The following is a 22,057-nucleotide window of genomic DNA, read 5'->3' as shown; positions in this document are numbered from 1 at the left end:
ATAAAATGATGAACTTGGATTAGCAGCCATACCAGGAGATTGATGCAGAGGACTGACAGTTGTTGATAGTAGGCCTCTATGTAAAAATGTACATCCTTCTTTGAAAATCATCTCATTCATTTTCATTGTTTGTGAAATGGATAAAAATTGTTTGTGAAATGCATGAAAATGTTTTTCTTTGGAAAACAAAGAAATTTGCAAGTGATCCCAAACTTTTGAGCAGTAGTGTATAGTACAGACCCACTTTGTGTTTCTGTTTTTGGCTGCATTCAGGTCCACCATCCTACCTGAGCCCCTCTCTCTTCATCCAGCTCCACCGTCATCAATGCCGATGTTCCTTTTTCGCTAACGGTGGAATGTCGGCCTTGCCAGAAGAAATAACAACACTGCTCTCTGCCGGGTCCTGTGCTCCTCACTTCCGGGTTGTGTCTACGTCCCACTTGGAAAGAAGAAAAAAGTCAGTAAAATAACAAAAAAAATACTAAAAAATAACTAAATAAGAACGAAATAAGAACTAAAATAAAAAAATAAAAGTGTCAGAGTTGTGGCTAACCTGACGTGCTGACCATGTACTTCCACTTCACCACGTAGGCGTCGCCCTCATGGAACTGTCCGATGCTCTGGCGCGGTAGGCGGCTGTAGTCGAACTCCAGGATGTGCCACACGTCCACAGAAACGGTGCTGATTTCCTGCGTTCTCATGCGGTCCTCTGTTTCCACCGAGCCGTGTCCGCGACCAACGTTGACGCCGTCCAGGATGGTGGCGATGGATGACTGCAGGAGCGGCAGCATCAGGCTGGCATCGTACGGCCGGCACTCCCGCCCTGTAGCCTTCTGGGAAAAAACAAAGACAAACTTTTAGTGGATTCTGCTTTTGTACACTATGATCTTTGACGCTAACCTGCTGTTCTGGCACCAACTCGCTGCCTTCGGTTGGCGACGGCGGCTTCACTTCAGTCCAGTCCATGAACTTCTCTTTGAACAAGATGGTCTCATTGTGCTCTGTCAGTCTGCCAAATATTGCCCAGTCGGGTCTACCTTGGCCCTTCCTGTGGAGGGACGGTCAGAAAGATGAGCAAGACAGGTTTAAGTTGCACAAGTACTACCTAGTACTAGTATTTTTCCAACAATGTTCCTTAGACCATATCCTAAGATGGTCATCTGTTGAAGTTTCTATGGAAAAGGCAGCAGTTCTTAGATTTTGGCTTTGGAACCCGATAGTTTCTGCAGGTTAGGCTGACCCAGACCACTTATGGTACCAAGCCAGATCTTGAAGGCCTACATTCAGTCGTTCTTAGATTCTGGATGTCATTGTTGGAAGTATTTAGGAATTGGTTGGAATTAGATTTCTTGTGGTTCTTTTAAGGCTAATTTGAGTTTGTGATATAAAACAGATATCAGATATAACAGATATTTATGGGTATCCTAGTAGGGATCGCGGTGGTATGCTGGAGCCTATCCCAGCTGAGTTCGGGCAAGAGGCGCAGTACACCCTGGACTGGTCACATTCATTCATTCGTTTTCTACCGCTTTTTCATCACAAGGGTCGCGGGGGGTGCTGAAGCCTATCCCAGCTGTATTTGGTCGAGAGGCGGGGTACACCCTGGACTGGTGGCCAATCACAGGGCACATATAGACAAACAACCTATTCATACCTATGGACAATTTGGAGTGGCCAATTAACCTAGCATGTTTTTGGAATGTGGGAGGAAACCGGAGTACCCGGAGAAAACCCACACATGCACGGGGAGAACATGCAAACTCCACACTGATGGTGGAATTGAACCCTGGTCTCCTAGCTGTGAGGTCTGCACGCTAACCACTCGACCGCCGTGCCGCCCTGGACTGGTCACATGACTGAGTCAATTTTTTGCAGGGTTTTTTTTTGTGCTAGGATCTTTACCGTTTGATCAGCTGATGAAAAGCCTATTTCAGTGGAAGGGTTGTTGATTGCTTACTCAAAACGTTTTGTGTCTCACTCCCATTTCTTCATTTTGCATTTTGAAACTCTACTTAAGATCCAACTGTAAATTTTTGCAATTTTGATCCGGAATGACAAACAACTTCTGTATTATCCGAACTATAAGTCTCACTTTTTTGCATAGGTTGGCTATTCCTGTGACTTATACTCCAGAGCGAATTGTAAATGAAAAAACTGTTTTTTTCTACCTAATTATGCATTTCTGGCATTGTGTGGTCTATATGTGCCCTGTGATTGGCTGGCGAACAGTCCAGGGTGTACTCCGCCTCTCGCCCGAAGACAGCTGGGATAGGCTCCAGCACCCCTGCGACCCTCGTGAGGATAAGCGGTAGAAAATGAATGAATGAATGAATGGCCTTGTGCGACTAATACTCCAGAGCGAATTATAAATGAAAAAAATGTTTATGTTACATAAACACTGTACACCTTTTCTGTTCTGTTAGCATATCTTACACCTATTCAGCCTGTTCTCTATTCTTTTATTGTTAGAACTTACCTTCCAAGAGGACGTAATGTCTTTGGTCAAGTAGTTTGTAAAATAAATAACCCGCAAAAAATGTGACTTATGTATGTTTTTTTCCATTTTTTCCAAGACAGCTGGGATAGGCACCAGCACCCCCGCGGCCCTTGTGAGGATAGGCAGTAGAAAAAGAATGAATGAATGAATGGCCTTGTGTGACTTATAGTCCAGAAAATACGGTACGTTAAAACTAAAAACATCATTTTGGCCAGCAAGGACCAGGCAAGAGAAGCTTAAGTTCTGAAGACCCATTCATGGTCACCGTGATTTTCACAGCGTCATTCCAGAGCCTTTAAAGAAGCTAGTAACAACCCAGTGTTGCACATACCTGGGAATGAGGGTGTTGCAGTTTCCGGGGTCCAGCGGGTTGATGTCACAGCAGGTGTAGTCAAAGGTGCCGTTCCAGAGGTGCTTGGCCAGCTGGAAGGCCACTTTCCTCTGTGCCAGCGTCACCTCTTTGCCATGCCATACGTACACCTCACTGCCAAAGTCCAACACCAGCACCTGGACCAGAGGTACAGTATTTCATAGAAGTCACATTTTAATTAAACAAGCTCATTTTAATGTTTTTAACAGTCAATAAAAATGTCTCCGTGACAGAATGTAACAGTAGAGTAAAAATAGTTTTGGCATTGATGTATGAATTTGCTCACTACTGCCCTTCTTGTTGCTTAGCAACACATTCAAACTGGTGCAATATTACCTCATGATAATAATAGTCGTGCTAAGTATAGGTGGTCTCATGTAGCTACATAAGGTAAGCAAAATATTAGAAACAAGCAACAGTATAATACAGTACAATTGTACACCACTGCGAGCGACAACCATAATAATAAACAATAAAACCTCTTTGGATGCCAGCAGACAACAGCGAGGGACCTTCCCCCATTCATCATCATCGGGGACCAGTTTGTCATTCAGCAGACGAAAGATGCAGTTGGTTTCCACAATGGCATTCTCAAAATGCTCGTCTTCCTCCGATGGACCGGCAGCTAATCATCACCCAGACAGGAAATACGGTTATTTACATTTAACTCTCTGGGTTGTCATCTGGAGGAAGTTCTTACGTTGGTAGGGGGTCTGTCCTCCGAGAATGGTCCAAAACTGTTGGGAATCCGGACTCTGGGGGTTGACCCCTTCCTCGATGGTTTGCACTTTTCTGGCCCTGCAGCCGAGGTCCTTCTTTGTTTGGATGAACGTGGCCAGATCCATCGCCTACAGCCGCAAAGTAAAGACTACTGTAGAATGACCACAGCACGGACACACAATGATGTACACCTGTACACGTTGACTTCCCTAAATAAGGAAATATTATACTATATTCAGTTTTCCATGTGAGATGTACAAAATTAAATCAAATAAAATCTACAGGTTTGCAAAAATAAAATCATTGAATAGTTAATAATCATTTCTGAATGTTCCTAAATAGGCAAACATTTAGCATTTAAAACTAGTATCATAAATAAACACAAAAATATGCTTGATGACTGTATTGTTTTAAATAATGGCCATAGTTCCGAATTTGATATAATTTGGGGCTGCACGGCGGTCGAGTGGTTAGCACGCAGACCTCATTTGGGGACTCCAAATTGTCCATAGGTATGAATGTGAGTGTGAATGGTTGTTTGTCTATATGTGCCCTGTGATTGGCTGGGATAGGCTCCAGCACCCTCCGCGACCCTCGTGAGGATAAGCGGTAGAAAATGAATTAATAAATGAATGAAGTGTGAGAGGTCTCACTCGCTCACATTTTGTATTTGCTGAAAGTTTGTGGGCGAGTAATATGCTAGTAATAAAGAGAAATAGCAACACAAAAATATGCTTGCTGACTGTATTGTTTTAAATAATGGCCATAGTTCCTAAATTGATATCCTTAAAATAAAAATTAAAATAAATTAAATAAAATTTGAAACGTTTACCACAAGATTTCCCCTACTTTTTATAAATAAAAATGTATTTCTATCTGTAATTAAATGCGATAAATTGTGAGTTAACGGTGGCCAAAATGTGATTAATCGCGATTAAATATTTTAATTGATTGACAACCCTAGTTCTTAACCAGACGTTTACCACAAGATTTTACCTACTTTTTATAAATAAAAATGTATTTCTATCTGTAATTAAATGCGATAAATTGTGAGTTAACGGTGGCCAAAATGTGATTAATCGCGATTAAATATTTTAATCGATTGACAGCCCTAGTTCTTAACCAGACGTTTACCACAAGATTTCCCCTACTTTTTATAAATAAAAATGTACTTCTATCTGTAATTCAATGCAATTAATTGTGAGTTAACAACGGACCAAATGTGATCAATTGTGATTAAATGTTTTAATCGACTGACAACCCTAGTTCTTAACCAGACTTTTACCACAAGATTTCCCCTACTTTTTATAAATATAAACTTATTTCTATCTGTAATTAAATGGGATAAATTATGAGCTAATGATGGGCAAAATGTGATCAATTGCGATTAAATATTTTAATCGATTGACAGCCCTAGTTCTTAACCACAATTTAGTCATTTTAAATGTTGAAGCCATTTAATGTAGTAATGTAGATCATGGTACTCCAAAATAACCAACAGTTAAATTATATATATTTTGGAATGATGAAAGATAAATATGAATAAAAAATGTCACCTTTGCCCTTTCGATGACATTACTGAATTCTCCGATCCACACAAAGCAGTGCTCAGGCGTCACCAGCAGGAAACAATCCCCACTGTTCAGCGATGATGCTCTGGGCTCGACTAGTCGGGTCTGAACGTGGCGCCGGCCTGCAGAGAGCCATCACGCGGAATGGTGTGGATTAGACAGAAGCCGTACCGGAGAGCTCAGGTGAGCGGTTTGCGTTGGAAGAGGGCCTGACCTTTCACCTGCAGCAGCATGAGGTTCTTGTATGGGACGGCACTGTTGTTGGACATCTGCTCTGAGATGTTGACGCTGCGTAAACTCACACTGCTGAAGTTCTCTTTACTGGCCAGACCTGCCAGGGCAGCCTCTGAGTATTCTGAGCTTTTAGTCACTGGAATGAATATAATACACGATTAAAAAACATCTCGGCCCAACATCTTATGCATGTTCAAATGGTAATGGTAATGGTTTTATTTCATTTGAACATGCATATGTCACATATGTCATTGTATGGTCATATCACCTTGTACATCGGTACGAGGTGCATTATAAAAAAAAACCCAACAAAAAACCTTAAACTGTATTATGGAAAGCAGGAAGTGAACAAATAGTCACTCAGTTGTAATCTGATGCATGATCAAATGGTAATGGTAATGGTTTTATTTCATTTGAACATGCATCAGATTACAATTGAATGCATCACATAATCAGTTCACAGTTCCACATGTCCAAAAGGAGTAGGAAGAAGCAAATCTTATTAAATCCTACCCCTCCATCTGGTACTTTTACAATCACTAACTGTTACATTTGTTCACTTCCTGCTTTCCATAATACAGTTGAAGTTTTTTTGTTTTTTTTTAATAATGTACCTCGTACCGAAGTATGAGGTGATATGAGCATCCAATGCCATAATGTGTACCATAGTAAGTGTCAATATAGTGATATATATAGCACATCATGACTGGTTCAAGACTCTTCATCCTTGTATTTAGCAAACATCAACTGCTTGTATTGTTTCTTGAATTGGCTCATCGTTGTGCATTGTTTGAGGTGCTTACTCAATCCATTCCATAGTTTGATTCCACATACTGAAATGATATGGCTTTTTAACGTAGAAATAAAACCATTACCATTACAATTAAGAATGTTAAAAAACACTATTAAATAGGGGTGCAATTGTACACATATCTGGGCTAGTTTGACCCTGGAACAGATTATTTTCATGGCTGTTGTTTCCTAAGAAAAAGCCAACTAAGTTGGTAATCTAGAAAAATACTCACTCCTCTCGGTGGACATCCTTTTGCTCTCCAGCTGGGCCACATTCAACCTCTGCTCAGTGTACTCGTGTCGGATGTCCTCCCGGGCGGCCAGCATCTTTAAAGGGTTCCTGGAGGCCTGGACGTTCCTGGAGGGACGCACCGAGCGCTTGTGCTGCACCATGGCCGACGTCAACCTGTTTGAGTTAGGCGGCAAGTTAGGACATGTGATCCAGTGAATGCATCATGAAAAGCTGCTCTCCAAGGTACTCACTTGGGACCCTCCAGAGAACCAAATATGGTGTCAAAGTCTTCGCTGAACTCGATCCGGGTGGGGATGTGAGGGAAGTCGGCTACGTGACGATAGAACTTGGAGAAGATCTCATCGTCAATCTTCATCACTTCCTTCACCGCCTTCTCTGTGACCGTTAGGGTGGTCTCCTGCAGGTCTGCCACTGAGACACGGAAGGATGTGGTGACGATGTTGAGAGCTTTTTTAATGAGTTGGTTTATTTGGAGGGTGGAGACTACCTTTGCTGTTCAGACGTCCAAGGAAGGTCTCCAACTTGTCAAGTTTCTTGTCTGACTCCATGTCGGCCCTGGCTTCAATTTCTAGAGAGGAACCACATTTCATTTAGGATAAATCTTGTGGTTCTACTCTAACACAGCCAAGCATGCAGGGTCCATATGACCACTCTTTTAGGTTACCAATATGGCTGCCTTCTTAGTACCTTCTGCTTGAAGGTACATTAATGGACGAAGGAGGTTACTAGGACCAAGGATGAGTACAAATACCCAGTACCTGGGAATCGCCACTGTACCCCACTCCATTTTTTAGGAAGTCTGGGTTACAGGGGGGTACTGTCATGCTCTATGTCAGTTGTTTTTTTCTCACTTTTATGCATTAGTTCTGGTTTCCTGTTCTTATTTTGTTATACTTCCTGTGTTCTCTTTACAAGTCAGTGCATTTTCTACACTTTCCTGGGATGAGTACAAATACCCAGTGCCTGGGAATCACCCCGGTACACCACTCCATTTTTTTGATTCTGAACTTTAGGAATTCTACGTTACAGGGGGGTACTGTCGTGCTCTGTCAGTTGTTTTTTTCTCGCTTTTATGCATTAGTTCTGGTTTCCTGTTCTTATTTTCTTATACTTCCTGTGTTGTTCCCTGTTTTTAACACTTGCTGGATTACAAGTCAGTGCATTTTCTACACTTTCCTGGGATGAGTACAAATACCCAGTACTTGGGATCGCCCCGGTAGCCCACTCCATTTTTTTGACTCTGGGGTTACAGTGGGGTACTGTCATGCTCTGTCAGTTGTTTTTTTCTCGCTTTTATGCATTAGTTCTGGTTTGCTGTTCTTATTATTCCTATTTATCTTACTAAATAAAGCATTACTAAAGATGTTGGCTGTGAATGTTCATTCTCACATGCTTGTAATACTATCTACTGACTTGCAGTAGGATGCGTCCAGGCATCAAATCTCGTAATTAAAAGTGACTTAGAAACATGTAGGTTGTATTTTACCTATATACTATAAATATGACATATTTTAAGCACCCCCCCTCTCTGTGGCTTTTCTCTGGTGCTCGCTCGCATTGGTGCCAGTGGTACCCATCTCTAACAAGGATACATTTATCAGACACGCACCTTCTTGAGGTTTGCCAACAGCCGCCATGCCACTCTTAAGCTTGGTGGTGACTGGCGACAGGATGGGGGCGATGACAGAAGAGGATGCAGCCAGGCCTTTGGATGCGTGGGAGGAAGCAGATGGGACATGTTCAGAAGCAAAGTCTTACTTAATACCATTTAAATACAATTTCAGTTTAGGCATCACTGCTTGAGTACACAGTAACAGAACCATTGTAGTTGAGTGATACTGCTACTGACGGACTATGACCAAGTGAAGTATGCGCACAAGACACACACACAAGTAGGTCAGGTAATTTGGTGGTGTCTTCTCTGAGACTGCCTCTATATGTACGTATATGTCCACACTACGTCATCTACGTGAATAGCAGACCGCTGTGATTCACAACGAACACCAGTTATTGGTAGCAAACAAAAATGCATGACCATTTTTACACAGTTTTACTGACAATTGTAAAAAAATATACTTTTTTGTACAATCTGTTCTTTTAAAACAGTAATCGTAACATGTGCTTGCTGATGGTGTTTTTAGATTTTTTTTTTTTAATTGAATAAAAATGTAATGTTGATCCAGTTACATACAGTCCCTAATATGAGAACAGGAACATCAAAGTATTAATATTTTCATAACTAATTACTTTTGTACCCTTGACTTTCATACTTTAGTACCATATCTGTAGTATTTTTAGACAAAGAAAAATTTTCATTCATTATCAGAGTAAGACATTTTTAACAATTGTATGTTTACGACTTTGTGGCAACAATCTGGTGAAGACTGTTTTCTGTTCCCAGGGAATAAAGCAAAATTAAAAAAACAGTAATGGTAACATATGCTTACTGATGGTGTTCTTAGATGTTTTTTTTTTTCTTGAACAAAAATGTAATGTTGATCCAGTTACATACAGTTCCTAATATGAGATTTGAAATCAGTATCAGGAACATCAAAGTATCAATATTTTCATGAGTAATTACTTTTGTACCCTTGACTTTCCTACCATAGACCATTTTAAAATTTTGTAAAAAATTTTTTTTGGTTTTATTTTGTTGATATAGAGTTTCCTGACAAAGTCAAAAAGCCTTGATGCAATAAACAAATGTGAAATATGTGATTTTTGAATGCATTAAAATGTAAAACGGGTCAGTGCCGACCCTAACACAAGAGGAGGGTTAAACAATTGTATGCTTCCGACTTTGTGGCAACAATCTGGTGAAGACTGTTTTCTGTTCCCAGGGAACAACGCAAAATTTATTAAGAGCTGCTTGGAAGAGAACAGTTGTCTAAACCTCAAGTTGAGTGTAACTTGCATACTTTTCCCCAATAACATGCTTGGACATAAGTAATATGTTTTTTTTTTGTATAGTGCTGACCTTTCTTGACCATGCGTGCAGCCACGGTGTACTGGCCCGAGTCGTTAGCGGCTCCCTTCCCCTTTGTCTTCCAGGCGTCTTCTCGGATGGAGATCATCTGCTTCCTCTCCTCAATGGTCATCTGGGCCTCACGTTCCTCTCCCACCTTGTACTTCTAATAATACAAAGCAGATGATTCATGTTTAGCTGGTGTGCATGGAGAGATGCGGATCGTTCCAACTGTAAGTTTTATCTTCAGCAGGGAGGGATATGGTTGGAATCATTTTAGGTTTATCTTCAAAAGCCTTTTTGGATTTCCTGTCTGGAGCTAAACCAGAGTGCCGCATTACTGCAGACCAAACACACCAGAGAACACCACGTCCCACTAAGAGCTGAGGGTAACTTCATCTCTGATAGCAATTACTCATGCAGGAGCAGCGTCCAACCAAGCAGAAGATTTGATGCAGTCAAGCGAGGCAGGCAGACACCATCTCATCTCTGCTTGTTCATCAAGCCATGACAGGTGGAGCAAAAAGTGGACATCCTTACCTGGACGTGGTGGTCACTGTACTGACACTTTTGGCCGAGGGAGAAAGGAGGAGAGAAAGTGGAGGAAAAGACAGGCTCCTGAGGATGGAGAGGTGGATGGATGAGGACCAAAAAGGAAGGAGAGGACAGGTGACACGTAGGAGGTGGGCTGCAAAGCCGTAACTAAAATTTGACTTCCAATCAAATAGTCTGGTTGTCTTGACGTGCATTTTGATTCGGGTTCGGTTAATGACTACATGCATTTTACCGACACCGGCTGTACCAACACACCATCTGTTAGTCAGTTAGTTAGTTAGTATGCAGAATTCTGCAAAAACTACGTAGCATGAATTTTCACCTTTGTGATTTTTAATTAACATAAAGGGGAACTGCACTTTTTTGGAATTTTGCCCATCGTTCACATATTTATTTCCCTTTTCTGTGCATTTTAACAAGAGAAAACAACTTAGTATTAGCTAGCTAACAATGAACATCATTGGGACACACCTATTTCAAATATCTAGATCAGGGGTCGGGAACCTTTTTGGCGAAGAGAGCCATGAAGGCCAGATATTTTAAAATGTGTATCTGTGAGAGCCATATACATTTTTTTAAACATTGAATGCAATAAAATGTGTGCATTTTTATGTAAGACCAACAGTTTTAGATAATGGGCTCTAATTACGTAGACCAGGCACACTATCCCACGCCAATGGGGTGTGGCCAGCACACTTTCGTGAGCAGCGCAGTGTCTAATAATAAATCAAATACTTGTTGCCATTAACACAACTTCTGCTGCTGCATAGTTTTGCACCGTACTCCGTAGACGTATTTCATTCTTTTGGCCATCTTCGTCAGAAGGCTTGGTTCTGCAGCTTTAGCTATTTGACTAAAGGAGGAAAGTTTACATTTACATGTTTTTTTTTGACATCTCAATGACCGAGGTAGACTACAGCATTACCCAGTAATAATCAAGTTTTGGTGTTTGACCTGGAAAATATCATCAGGAAAGATAGATATGGTTGGCCGTATTGCAGCAGAATATAGATGGACAAATTAAAATGCATAAGAAAGTTGTTGATTTTGAATATTATTTTAAACAGTCATTTCTGTGATGGTTTACTTTAAAATGTTAGCAAAAATAATTTTTTATTGTGGTAAGAAATGCTTGAGAGCCAGATACAGTCATCAAAAGAGCCCTACCTGGCTCCCGAGCCATAGGTTCCCTACCTCTGCTCTAGATAAAAACTCTTGATATACATTCTGTGATCGTGCATTAATACGTACACTGATAATAACATACATAACATAATGTAACGTAACGTAACGTGACGTGACGTCGCATGATGTAACGTAATGTTGCGTAACATAACGGTGCGTAACATAACGGTGTGTAACGTAACAGAACAGAACAGAACATAACATAACATAACGTAACATAACATAACATAACATACCGTAACATAACATAACATAACGTAACATAACATAACGTAGCATAACATAACATAACGTAACGTAACGTAACGTAACGTAACGTAACGTAACATAACGCAACATAACGCAACATAACGCAACATAACGTAACATAACGTAACGTAACGTAACATAACGCAACAATACGTAACATAACGTAACATAACGTAACATAACGTGACATAACGTAACATAATGTAACAGAGTGGAGAGCGAAACAATACAAGCAGTTGATGTTTGCTAAATACAAGGATGAAGAGTCTTGAACCAGTCATGATGTGCTATATATATCACTATATTGACACTTACTATGGTACCCATTATGGCATTGGATGCTCATATCACCTCATACTTAAACTATATTAGGAAAGCAGGAAGTGAACAAATGTAACAGTTACTGATTGAACCAGATGGAGGGGTAGGATTTAATAAGCTTTGCTTCTTCCTACTCCTTTTGGACATGTGGAACTGTGAACTGATTATGGGATGCACTCAATTGTAATCTGATGCATGTTCAAATGAAATTAAACCATTACCATTACCATTACCATTACCATTACCATTACCATTACCATTACCTTTACCATTACCTTTACCATTACCAGGTATCCACTCTTCCGCATGTGGACTGCTAGCGAGGCGTCTTGCTAATCCACCAGATAAATATATAGCAAAAGGGCAAAAGCTCACTTGATCTTGATTTTCAATATGAGTACAAACCGATATAACAATATTGCTGTAGCTTGGTTAATATACAGTTTTTATGTTTTTATTTTAAGTTTTTTTGAGGGCTTTAACATCAAAATAGGTTCAACATAAGCTAGCTCATATTAACTTGTTTTCTCTCGCTAGAATGCACAGAAAAGGGAAAGAAATATGTATTTGTTTCACACAAATATTGTGAATGATGGGCAAAATTGCAAACAAAAATTTTTGTTCCCCTTTCACCTCCATTATGTCTCACAGGCACAAGGCAGATTCTTCTGATAGCAATGTGTCGAAGGAAAGTAAAGTGAAAAAGAGAAGTGAATTTAAATTCCCACAAAGCGACGCTTGCTTGGTCCAAGTCGCTGAAATGCGGCGAGTGTCATGAAAGATAAACATGGTATCTTTGAACATGTGAAAGCATCTGCTCCTATGAAATAGACAGTGATAAGACAGCAATTCAACGATCTCATTAATAAGACTTCTTACATCAGATTGGATCTCATTTGATTGTTACCTAGTGAAGTTTCTGATTGGGTTGATTTAATGAATTGTGGTGCATTTGCTGTCATTACAATGACAACACTGCATTAAAAAACTTGAATGTCCCTTAACCCTTAGATGCACGAGTGACTGGACCCTACACTCTTCCATAAGTGGGTCAAAAATGACCCATACTAGAATCAATATGTTTTTATGCCAATTTTGCCATTTTGGTTCGGAATAATCACTTGTATGATATTTTGTATTATATTTAGGACCACGCAAGAATGATTTCATGTTAGAAACATCTTAATTTTTCACTTTTTTACATCTTTGAAAAAGAAAATGACACCGTACAACAATAGAAAATGTGAGGATCCATTGGATGTTGCATAAAGGTAAGTTAAAAATGTGAATGGCATGATATCAAAATATGATTTTTGAGGAATACCTGGAATATGAAATGATAAAAAATGTTCATTATGAAGATATTTCAAGAAAACAACCTGACCGGCTCATTTTTGACCCACTTATGGAAAGTTGGAGTAGTAACACAAAAAGAAAAATTTCTTAAAATGTATAAAAGGTAAGTTAAAAATGTGAATGTCATGATATCAAAAACATGTTTTTGAGGAAAACCTGGAATATGAAATGCTAAAAAATTTTCGAAGATATTTCAAGAAAACAACCTGACCGGGTGATTTTTGACCCACTTATGCATCTACGGGTTAAACCAGCATTGGTCCCATTCCAAAAGCCATGCCAGCGCTCCAGACTAGCAGCCAAAAGACCGAGGAGGTGCTTTATTCATGCTCAAACATGATTGGACAAGGCAGCTTCCCACTCTAGGAGGTGATGGCGCTTACCCACAGCTGCTCTGACACAGACACAGAGGAGTAGTCGTGGACGACCACTGCTTCCTCCTGGAGGGAGGGGACACAAGGGGTGGTACGAGAATGGAGAGATGGGGTTTGAGGGCGGGGGGTTGGGGGGTACCCCCGGGGGCATTTAAAGTGGTATCTTTGCTTGCAGAATGCTAATGTGGTTAATGACATTAAAGTTTATAGACTTATTGGAACCAAAAAGGGGGAGCACATCACCCCAATTCTGGCCCCCCTGCATTGGTTGCCTTTTGGCTTTAGGATTGATTTAAAGATTTTATTGTTTGTTTTTAAGACGTTGAATGGACTGGCCCCCAAATATATCTCGGACCTCATCCAAATTTACTCTCCAGCGCGGTCACTGAGGTCCGAGGGCCAGCTCCAACTTGTGGTGCCCAAGACGAGACTTAAGACCAGGGGAGACCGAGCCTTTTCTGTGGTTGGCCCCAAACTATGGAACTCTCTCCCCTCCCAAGTAAAAAAGGCCCCCAACATCGAAAGCTTTAAGTTTAAAACCCACTTTTATTCTCTGGCTTTTAACTCAAAGTGAGTCTTTTAGTTTTTTCTTTTTATTTTAATTGGTTTTATTTTTTATACTTTTATTGCTTTGCTTCTTGTTTTTAATATTTTAATATCTATTTTACTATTTTATTTCTTAAATTATCTTTTAGTTTTGGAATAAATTCAATTTGTACCTTTATTTATTGTATTTTATTTTCACTTTTTATTTTACTAGTCTGTGCAGCACTTTGGAAACTCTGTTTATAAAATGTGCTATATAAATAAAGTGGATTGGATTATTGGACACATAGGTCTCCTATTAAGCAAAAGTGACTTGTAATGATGCCCAAACATAATATATGGCCTATTTATGAGCATCAAACGTGAAATAATTTTCCTCACTTTTTGGCTCCATTTTTAATAGAACTAGCGCTTTTAAGTTCGCTTTTAAAGGAAAAATTATTCAAACAATTATTATGTTGGACATCCAGTATAACAAATCCAGACATACCTTCTTCTGTTGGGTCTGCTCCGCCTCCCATTGCTGAGTCTGCTGCTCTGCGGACGCCACCTTCACCACTTCCTGTTTCTTGTTGATCCTATTTTTCCAGTCCTCCTCACCACTCTTCTTCAGCAGTGCCACTCTGACATGAGAAAAGAGGTTTTGCTAAATAAAATGAGCAGAAACTGGCTAGCTATCTGTAGGGATCATAGCATTCATTTTCTACCGCTTTTCCTCACGAGGGGGCGGCACGGCGATCGAGTGGTTAGCGCGTAGACCTCACAGCTAGGAAACCAGGGTTCAATTCCACCCTCGGCCATCTCTGTGTGGAGTTTGCATGTTCTCCCCGTGCATGCGTGGGTTTTCTCCGGGTACTCCGGTTTCCTCCCACATTCCAAAAACATGCTAGGTTAATTGGCCACTCCAAATTGTCCATAGGTATGAATGTGAGTGTGAATGGTTGTTTGTCTATATGTGCCCTGTGATTGGCTGGCCACCAGTCCAGGGTGTACCCCGCCAAAAAAACAGCTGGGATAGGCTCCAGCACCCCGTGACCCTCGTGAGGAAAAGTGGTAGAAAATGAATGAATGAATGAATGAATGAGTCTACTAGAGTGAATGGTTGTTTGTCTACATGTGCCCTGTGATTGGCTGGCCACCAGTCCAGGGTGTACCCTGCCTCTTGCACGAAAACAGCTGGGATAGGCTCCAGCACCCCCGCGACCCTCGTGAGGAAAAGCGGTAGAAAATGAATGAATGAATGAGTCTACTAGAGTGAATGGTTGTTTGTCTATATGTGCCCTGTGATTGGCTGGCCACCAGTCCAGGGTGTACCCCGCCTCTCGCCTGAAGACAGCTGGGATAGGCTCCAGCATCCCCGTGACCCTCATGAGGAAAAGCGGTAGAAAATGAATGAATGAATGAATGAATGAGTCTACTAGAGGACATTCTAATTATTTCTGTAAAGCTACATTAGTGCTAACAAAACTAACAAAATCATAATTTAATAATTTTAATAATAACAATGATTTTTTGTTTTTTTTCCCCCCAAGAGATGTAGTCTGTGTGATTATGCCCCCCGCCCCAGACCTCCATTAACATATAAGTATATCTGACAACAAGAAATCCCGTAAGGGTGAAAAAGCAGGTCACACAAGTGAGTGAGTAGCGCTGATGTGTGTGTGTTGGGGGGGGGGGGGGGCGATGGCTGCAAGAAAGTGTGTCATGGTCTCCTTACTGAGCTTGAACAGAAAGAACTAAATCAAGTCATCCTCAGTCTTACTAATGGATCCTAACCTAGATACTGCGACATTGTCCCTCACCTCTCCTTGATGGACATCTGTTTGGTAGACATGCCGTGCAGCACACGGTCCCCAGAACCTGTGGGGGACAGCAGGTCTCCCGAATAGATGCTGATCCTGTTGTAGTCGTCGCTGTGGTCTAGGGGCAAGGACTGGGACTTGACTAGCGTCTGGGGGAAGGACTGAGGTTTGGGTGGTGTCCGTGGAGGCACTTGGAGTCTGGGTTTCTGGAACACTTCTTGAGGTTTGGGCTGGCTTTGTGGGGATTGGGTCAACGGTTTGGGATATGTGGGCGGGGGCTGGAGTGGCTGGATGTACACCTGGGGCTTTGGTAGCTCTGAGAAGGGTTTGGGAGGGGTTGGGGGAGGCTGGAGGACGGGATGTGTCTGCTGGATGCTGGACACGTGAGATGTTGTCTTGGAGGACACTTTGGTGATGGCAGGCCTCAGTGATGCTGGGACATTCTGCAAATCTGAGAAGATAATATAGTCAAACCTTGGTTTTTGTACACTGTCTTGGTTTACATACAACAAATTACTTTCTGCGTTTAACCTGTATCATTCCGTGCAAGCGAATACCCAAAAAAGGCACTTTATGTATGTGTTGCTGACTCAGCCACTAGAGGGCATATTTGCCTTGTATCATATGCTGTGATATGATATGTTGTGATATATTGACAAGTTTGCGATTCATTCATTCATTCATTAATTTTTTACCGCTTATCCTCATGGGTGTCACAGGGGGTGCTGGAGACTATCCCAGCTGTCTTCGGGAGAGAGGCGGGGTACACCCTGGACTGCTGGCCAGCCAATCACAGGGCACATATAGACAAACAACCATTCACACTCACATTCATACCTATGGACAATTTGGAGTTGCTAATTAACCTAGCATGTTTTTTTTTTGGAATGTGGGAGGAAAACGGAGTACCCGGAGAAAACCCACGCATGCACGGGGAGAACATGCAAACTCCACACAGAGATGGCCGAGAGTGGAATTGAACTTGAGTCTACTAGCTGTGTGGTTTGCGTGCTAACCACTCGAACACCATGCAGCCCACGTCTGCAATTCATGTACTTCTTATTCTCATTTGGCTCATTTGATCGTCATTTATTTTGTTAGTAGTTAGTAGGATTTTGTCAAAATAACTCAATTGGTTTAATGGAGAGGTGAAGCATGGTGCAAGACTGGATAAAGGTGCAGGTCTAACTTCTTTAGGTACGTGTTTCTCCATTTCTAAGTGAATAACGGATGCATCGTGATGGTGAAACGAATGGAGATGGTCAATGAAGATGTACAATTGGGTGCTGTTGCAGATTAAGATTGATCACCTTGACTTAACATTACCTAATAATGATCTGTCTTTTATTTCCTATGTGAATGAACCCTCCTAATCACAGCAAGACGAGCTGTGCAGGTTCGAATCCTCTATTCAGGCTAGTTAGGCATGCAAATGACAACTGCTAAACCAATAAGGAGATCACAAACAACACATCCGGGGAAAGGGTTTTTCTCTCTGCAGGACAAAGGGATCCACGAGGCATGTAAAAATGTGCTAATGAGATTCCCTCTCCCTCTTTCTCTCCCTCTCTCTCTCTCTGTGACACCCAAATCAAATATAACCAGCCCCTTCCCTGTCCGTCCCCCAAGCAATCATGCATTGAAGCATAAGACAATGAGAACTGTCCTCCACCCTTTCTCGACTTCCCTTTTGTGTCCACTCACATCACACTACCTCCTAGCTACCTTAATGAGTCTCCTAGTACCTTAAGAAGTCTCCTACCTAAGAGTCCGACTTGGATCCGAGTACTGCCGTGACCTCCTTCCTCTTTACCCTCCTGTCCGAGGGCTCCTCGGCCGGGATGCGTCTCCGACTCGGCTGTCAAATATTGAGGCTGAGGATGCTCCCAGGTGTCCTGCTTCCTCTCCCGGCTGTCCTTGATTTGGGAGTGCCGGTCCTGCTTTTTCCGGTTTGTGACTCCCCCCCTCACCTCCTCCTCTGCCTCCCCCTGATGTCTGCAAGCAGGGATAGCCCCCAGCCTCTCTGAGTCTGAGCTCTCCGGGAGGAGAGGGGAGGAGTCTGCCTCCAGCTCAGGGTGGCTGGGGTCTCTAGTCTGGGTCATGGAGAAATACCTCAGCGCCCTCTCCTGGTGGATGCTAGCGGTGCCGGGGGATTGTTGGTGGGCGGGGATGTGAGGGATGGAGGTGGCGGTCACGCTCCCTCCATCGGCAATGATGCTGCTGCTGCTGCCTCCTGGCGTCATGGTTACCGTGGTGAGGGAAGCTTGGGAGGTGGCAGCTGCAACGGAGTGGACCACCGAGACAGGGAGGGGCTCCAGTTTGATTGGACTGCTGTGTTTCAACTAAAACAACACAAAGAAAACAACACATTATTAAAAGTGCTACTTACACAAGCTAACACGGTGTTGACTAAAGCTTAGAACAGCTTCCACTCTTCTTTTTGCAAGATTTAGGTGTCTGGATTATTTGTCCATTTGTGAGGTCAGGGGTCAGCTGTTCTAGTTCTTCCACACCAAACTCCTCTGTGCATGCCGCTAAGAATAACTTACTAAGATGAAGAATCCAAAGTTTTATGTCCTTCCACTTTTGTCCATATAGTACAGATGTCACTGTTTGTCTAATTCAGGGGTCTCAAACTCAATTTACTTGGGGGCCAATGGAGCTCGGGTTTGGGTGAGACTGGGCCGCATCAGGTTTTCCAAAAAAAAACAACAAAAAACGCATTTATTAAAAACAAAAAATTAAAAAAAACTTCGCTTTGGTTCCAATTTTCTACAAGAAAAGCTCTGATAAAACATTCCACTGTGCTCAAATATCTTACTTTTTATTTTTCTACACAAAATAAGATCAGTAATAAATAAATAAATATAATAATAATAATAATAAAACGGCAAATAATAAAAACTTAAGAAACCACATATAGTTGGTGGGTAGACAAATTATTTTTTTCAAATTAAAATTAACAAAGCATTATTAGAGCCCTGTAGACATGACAAAACATGACTATAGTCACATTTATACTTTTTTTTATTTACAACATATTGCGCAACTGCAGGATCTTGAGACACATGCTAACTCGCAAACTAGAGAGCTAGCGACCTAAACGGTAGCCTTCAAGTTATTTCCTTTAAACTTAAATAGCCAAAAACTTACCACTTCCACACGGATAGGGAGGATAACTATTAACAGTTATTTAACCTTTAACATGAACATTAATCAAACGTAATATTTTTTTCTGGGTACATGATACCATACAGCATCCATATCAAACTTGCGCGGGCCGCACTAACATTAAACTTTCATATCAAGGCGGGGGCCGCGTGTTTGAGACCCCTGGTCTAATTCATTCATTTTCTACCGCTTATCCTCACAAGGGTCGCACGGGGGTGCTGGAGCCTATCCCAGCTGTCTTCAGGCGAGAGGCGGGGTAAACCCTGGACTGGTGGCCAGCCAATCACAGTGCACATATAGACAAAGAACCAATTTGGAGTCAATTAACCTAGCATGTTTTTGGAATGTGGGAGGAAACCGGAGTACCCGGAGAAAACCCACGCATGCACGGGGAGAACATGCATACTCCACACAGAGATGGCCGAGGGTGGGATTGAACTCGGGTCTCCTAGCTGTGAAGCATATCTGCTTTTCTAATAATTCCAATAATACACGTAAGAACACGAATTTAAAAAATCCAGAACGATAATAAGCCAGGCAAGTTCTAAGTCGCTTGCATTGCACTCAACAAGCATCCAACGTGCCAGCGTCACATGACCACACACCTGTCATGTGACATAAACAGTAAGGCTACAAAACTAGGCAGCTTGTAAATAAAGAAATGCCAAGCTTGATATCAAGTGCATTCATTTGGCATCCAGACCAGGGCAGGCTTTTTAGGACCTTACATCTTCTTCCTGTGTGGCCTCAGGGTGGGTGACAGGAGGCTCAGTCACCTGGGAGGACACCAGCCAGTGTTTAATGGAGACCAGTGGAAACTAACGAAAATATGGTGAATCCCATGCAAATTTGTGGATATTTGGAAAGAAAAACCAAGCATTTTTTTAGGTTTTCCTCCACGTTTTGTTTTCATCTCAGTCGTTATAATACTTGTTATAATAATGTATGCTTCTCCATGTATTCTCCATGAATATCTATGCAAATGTTACCTTCTCTACCTCCCCCTGAGTGATGGGCTGCGTCTGAAAGCGGGCGTGAGCGCGGCGCTGCCGAGTGTCCCCTACTCGGGTCACCCCGGGCGGTTTGTCCTCGGGGTGGGCGAGCCTGTTGAAGAGGGCCATCTTCTCGGCCAAGCTGAGCGTTGACAAGTCGTCTCCCTGCATGTCCTCATCTGTAGGGTCTTCTCTGGGGGTCTCATCCTGGGGCTCCTGCACTCCTGGACCTGCTTGGATGGAGGCCTGGATGCTGAGGAGCAGACCAAAGTCAAAGTCAGATAGGAGTCGGTGATATTAATGCAGTGCAAATTATTGTAATCTGGAAAATTGGACTTTTTCTTTGTGGTACTTTGTGGACCTTTGTCAATGTTTCTGACATGCGAGGAACGTTGCAAGGAGGAGTACTGTAGGGGAACGTGGAGCATGTGTGACTTATTGCTCAAACAGCAGCTTCCTGCCCCTATAAGGTGCATGAAGCAGCTCATGAGTGGGCAGGGAGGGGAGAACACTTTAGTGGTGTGACCAGTGGGGGTGGCGACACAGAGCGTGGAATGCAACAGTTTACTATCTGGTGAACATCATGGCCTCTGCAGGGCCTGCTTACTTTGCATGCTGACTTAAAAACTTCATTTTATTTTCCGTTGTGTTGTCATTGACTAATATTTGAATATTGTTATTGAAATACTGTATTTAAAGGGAACCTATTATGTTAATTTTTCGCTCCTTTGTAATTGAGTTGTGGACTCCTATAGAGCAACTACACACAATAACCAGTACAGAAAGCTTTCTAGATCTTCCAGAATCCACTAGACCGCCGTGCGGCTAAATAGGATTTTGTGGAGAAAAAATACATCAATTTGTATCTTTCTTTAAAAACAATACAAAAATTAATCTATCAAATTTCACACATGATGACAAACATTCGGGCTGCACGGCGGTCATGTGGTTAGCGCGCAGACCTCACAGCTAGGAGACCAGGGTTCAATTCCACCCTCGGCCATCTCTGTGTGGAGTTTGCATGTTCTCCCCGTGCATGCGTGGGTTTTCTCCGGGTACTCCGGTTTCCTCCCACATTCCAAAAACATGCTAGGTTAATTGGCCACTCCAAATTGTCCATAGGTATGAATGTGAGTGTGAATGGTTGTTTGTCTATATGTGTCCTGCGATTGGTTGGCGACCAGTCCAGGGTGTACCCCGCCTCTCGCCAGAAGACAGCTGGGATAGGCTCCAGCACCCCCGAGACCCTTGTGAGGATAAGCGGTAGAAAATGAATGAATGACAAACATTCCAGTGGTATACCTGATAGTGGTCATACTGGTGCTGACAAGACCGGAACTAGTGGTGTGGCCTTCTGCAGCATGCGATGGTGTGGTAGGAGCACTACATTGAAACACATAAAGTTAAAGTGCAAATCAACAGCAACCAAAAATGTATATGTTGTATAGCGGCATGTACCTGGAAGCGCTGACTACCTCCTTAATGGAGACAGGCTGAGTATGTGAGCGGTCCTGAACTCGTCTCAGACGACGTTCTACAGCTACGTTACGGGAGCGTGGCTTAGGAACGCCTCCTTCTGATGTCTTCTCCAACTCCTGCAACATAAAACATATAAAACATATAATCATATAAATGTGGCGAACACGTGAGGTAGAACAAGTTTATTTACCCTGAAAAGCGACCTCTTGGCGGCCACGCTCATCTTGGCTCTCTCATCCAGTTTTTCTTCATCTGCTATGAAAGAAAACTGTCAAATTCTACAAGACGCTACCGACTTATCGCAGCTCTCACTCACTGACTTCACCTTCAGCGTCTTGTAGCGGTGCTGGACTGAGATGACATCTGGAAAAAACAAGCACAAAAATGCATCAAGATCCAAGATCAAAATGAAGATCATCTGGGAGGACTGGGATTGAACCTGTCAGTGTCCAGACGTTCCGCAGAGGTGATGGGTTGTGTCCGACACCTTTCTGACATACGTCCGTCACCTGGTGTGATGTAGCGACGGGGCCTCCGAGCCCCCCGTTCCCGGTCCCGGTCCCGGTCCCGGTCGGTGCAGTTGGCAGCGTCCACCTCCATCGCTGATTGGGTGCTTTCACTTTTA

General features: G+C 42.3%; 1 protein-coding gene across 7 annotated transcripts in view; it reads right to left on the bottom strand.

The window, feature by feature from the left end:
* The window catches only part of svilb (supervillin b), a 42,409-nt gene that overhangs the window by 8,224 nt on the left and 12,128 nt on the right, over window positions 1–22,057 (bottom strand). For 3 of the 7 annotated variants that reach the window (XM_078794763.1, XM_058069435.2, XM_078794766.1), the window contains 24 exons: window positions 21,872–22,051; window positions 21,749–21,795; window positions 21,623–21,687; window positions 21,412–21,548; window positions 21,256–21,336; window positions 19,951–20,206; window positions 17,553–18,132; window positions 15,791–16,241; window positions 14,479–14,611; window positions 13,452–13,508; window positions 9,943–10,020; window positions 9,415–9,568; window positions 8,047–8,142; window positions 6,925–7,005; window positions 6,668–6,848; window positions 6,418–6,590; window positions 5,373–5,528; window positions 5,144–5,280; window positions 3,568–3,715; window positions 3,347–3,492; window positions 2,829–3,004; window positions 901–1,048; window positions 554–833; window positions 288–439 (listed from right to left, as the gene is read on the bottom strand). In XM_078794763.1, the coding sequence (XP_078650889.1) occupies window positions 288–439; window positions 554–833; window positions 901–1,048; window positions 2,829–3,004; window positions 3,347–3,492; window positions 3,568–3,715; window positions 5,144–5,280; window positions 5,373–5,528; window positions 6,418–6,590; window positions 6,668–6,848; window positions 6,925–7,005; window positions 8,047–8,142; window positions 9,415–9,568; window positions 9,943–10,020; window positions 13,452–13,508; window positions 14,479–14,611; window positions 15,791–16,241; window positions 17,553–18,132; window positions 19,951–20,206; window positions 21,256–21,336; window positions 21,412–21,548; window positions 21,623–21,687; window positions 21,749–21,795; window positions 21,872–22,051 (4,093 nt within the window). The remainder of the gene's footprint in view (window positions 1–287; window positions 440–553; window positions 834–900; window positions 1,049–2,828; window positions 3,005–3,346; window positions 3,493–3,567; window positions 3,716–5,143; window positions 5,281–5,372; window positions 5,529–6,417; window positions 6,591–6,667; window positions 6,849–6,924; window positions 7,006–8,046; window positions 8,143–9,414; window positions 9,569–9,942; window positions 10,021–13,451; window positions 13,509–14,478; window positions 14,612–15,790; window positions 16,242–17,552; window positions 18,133–19,950; window positions 20,207–21,255; window positions 21,337–21,411; window positions 21,549–21,622; window positions 21,688–21,748; window positions 21,796–21,871; window positions 22,052–22,057) is intronic. The other 4 variants (XM_078794762.1, XM_078794761.1, XM_078794764.1 and 1 more) reach the window with 4 other exon arrangements.

The sequence above is a fragment of the Doryrhamphus excisus genome, linkage group LG11 (genome assembly GCF_037039965.1).
Source record: "Doryrhamphus excisus strain RoL-2023G ecotype Guam linkage group LG11, RoL_Dexc_Guam_v1.1, whole genome shotgun sequence".
In the NCBI taxonomy this organism is placed as follows: Eukaryota; Metazoa; Chordata; class Actinopteri; order Syngnathiformes; family Syngnathidae; genus Doryrhamphus; species Doryrhamphus excisus.
This window is presented reverse-complemented; position numbering and strand designations above follow the sequence as displayed.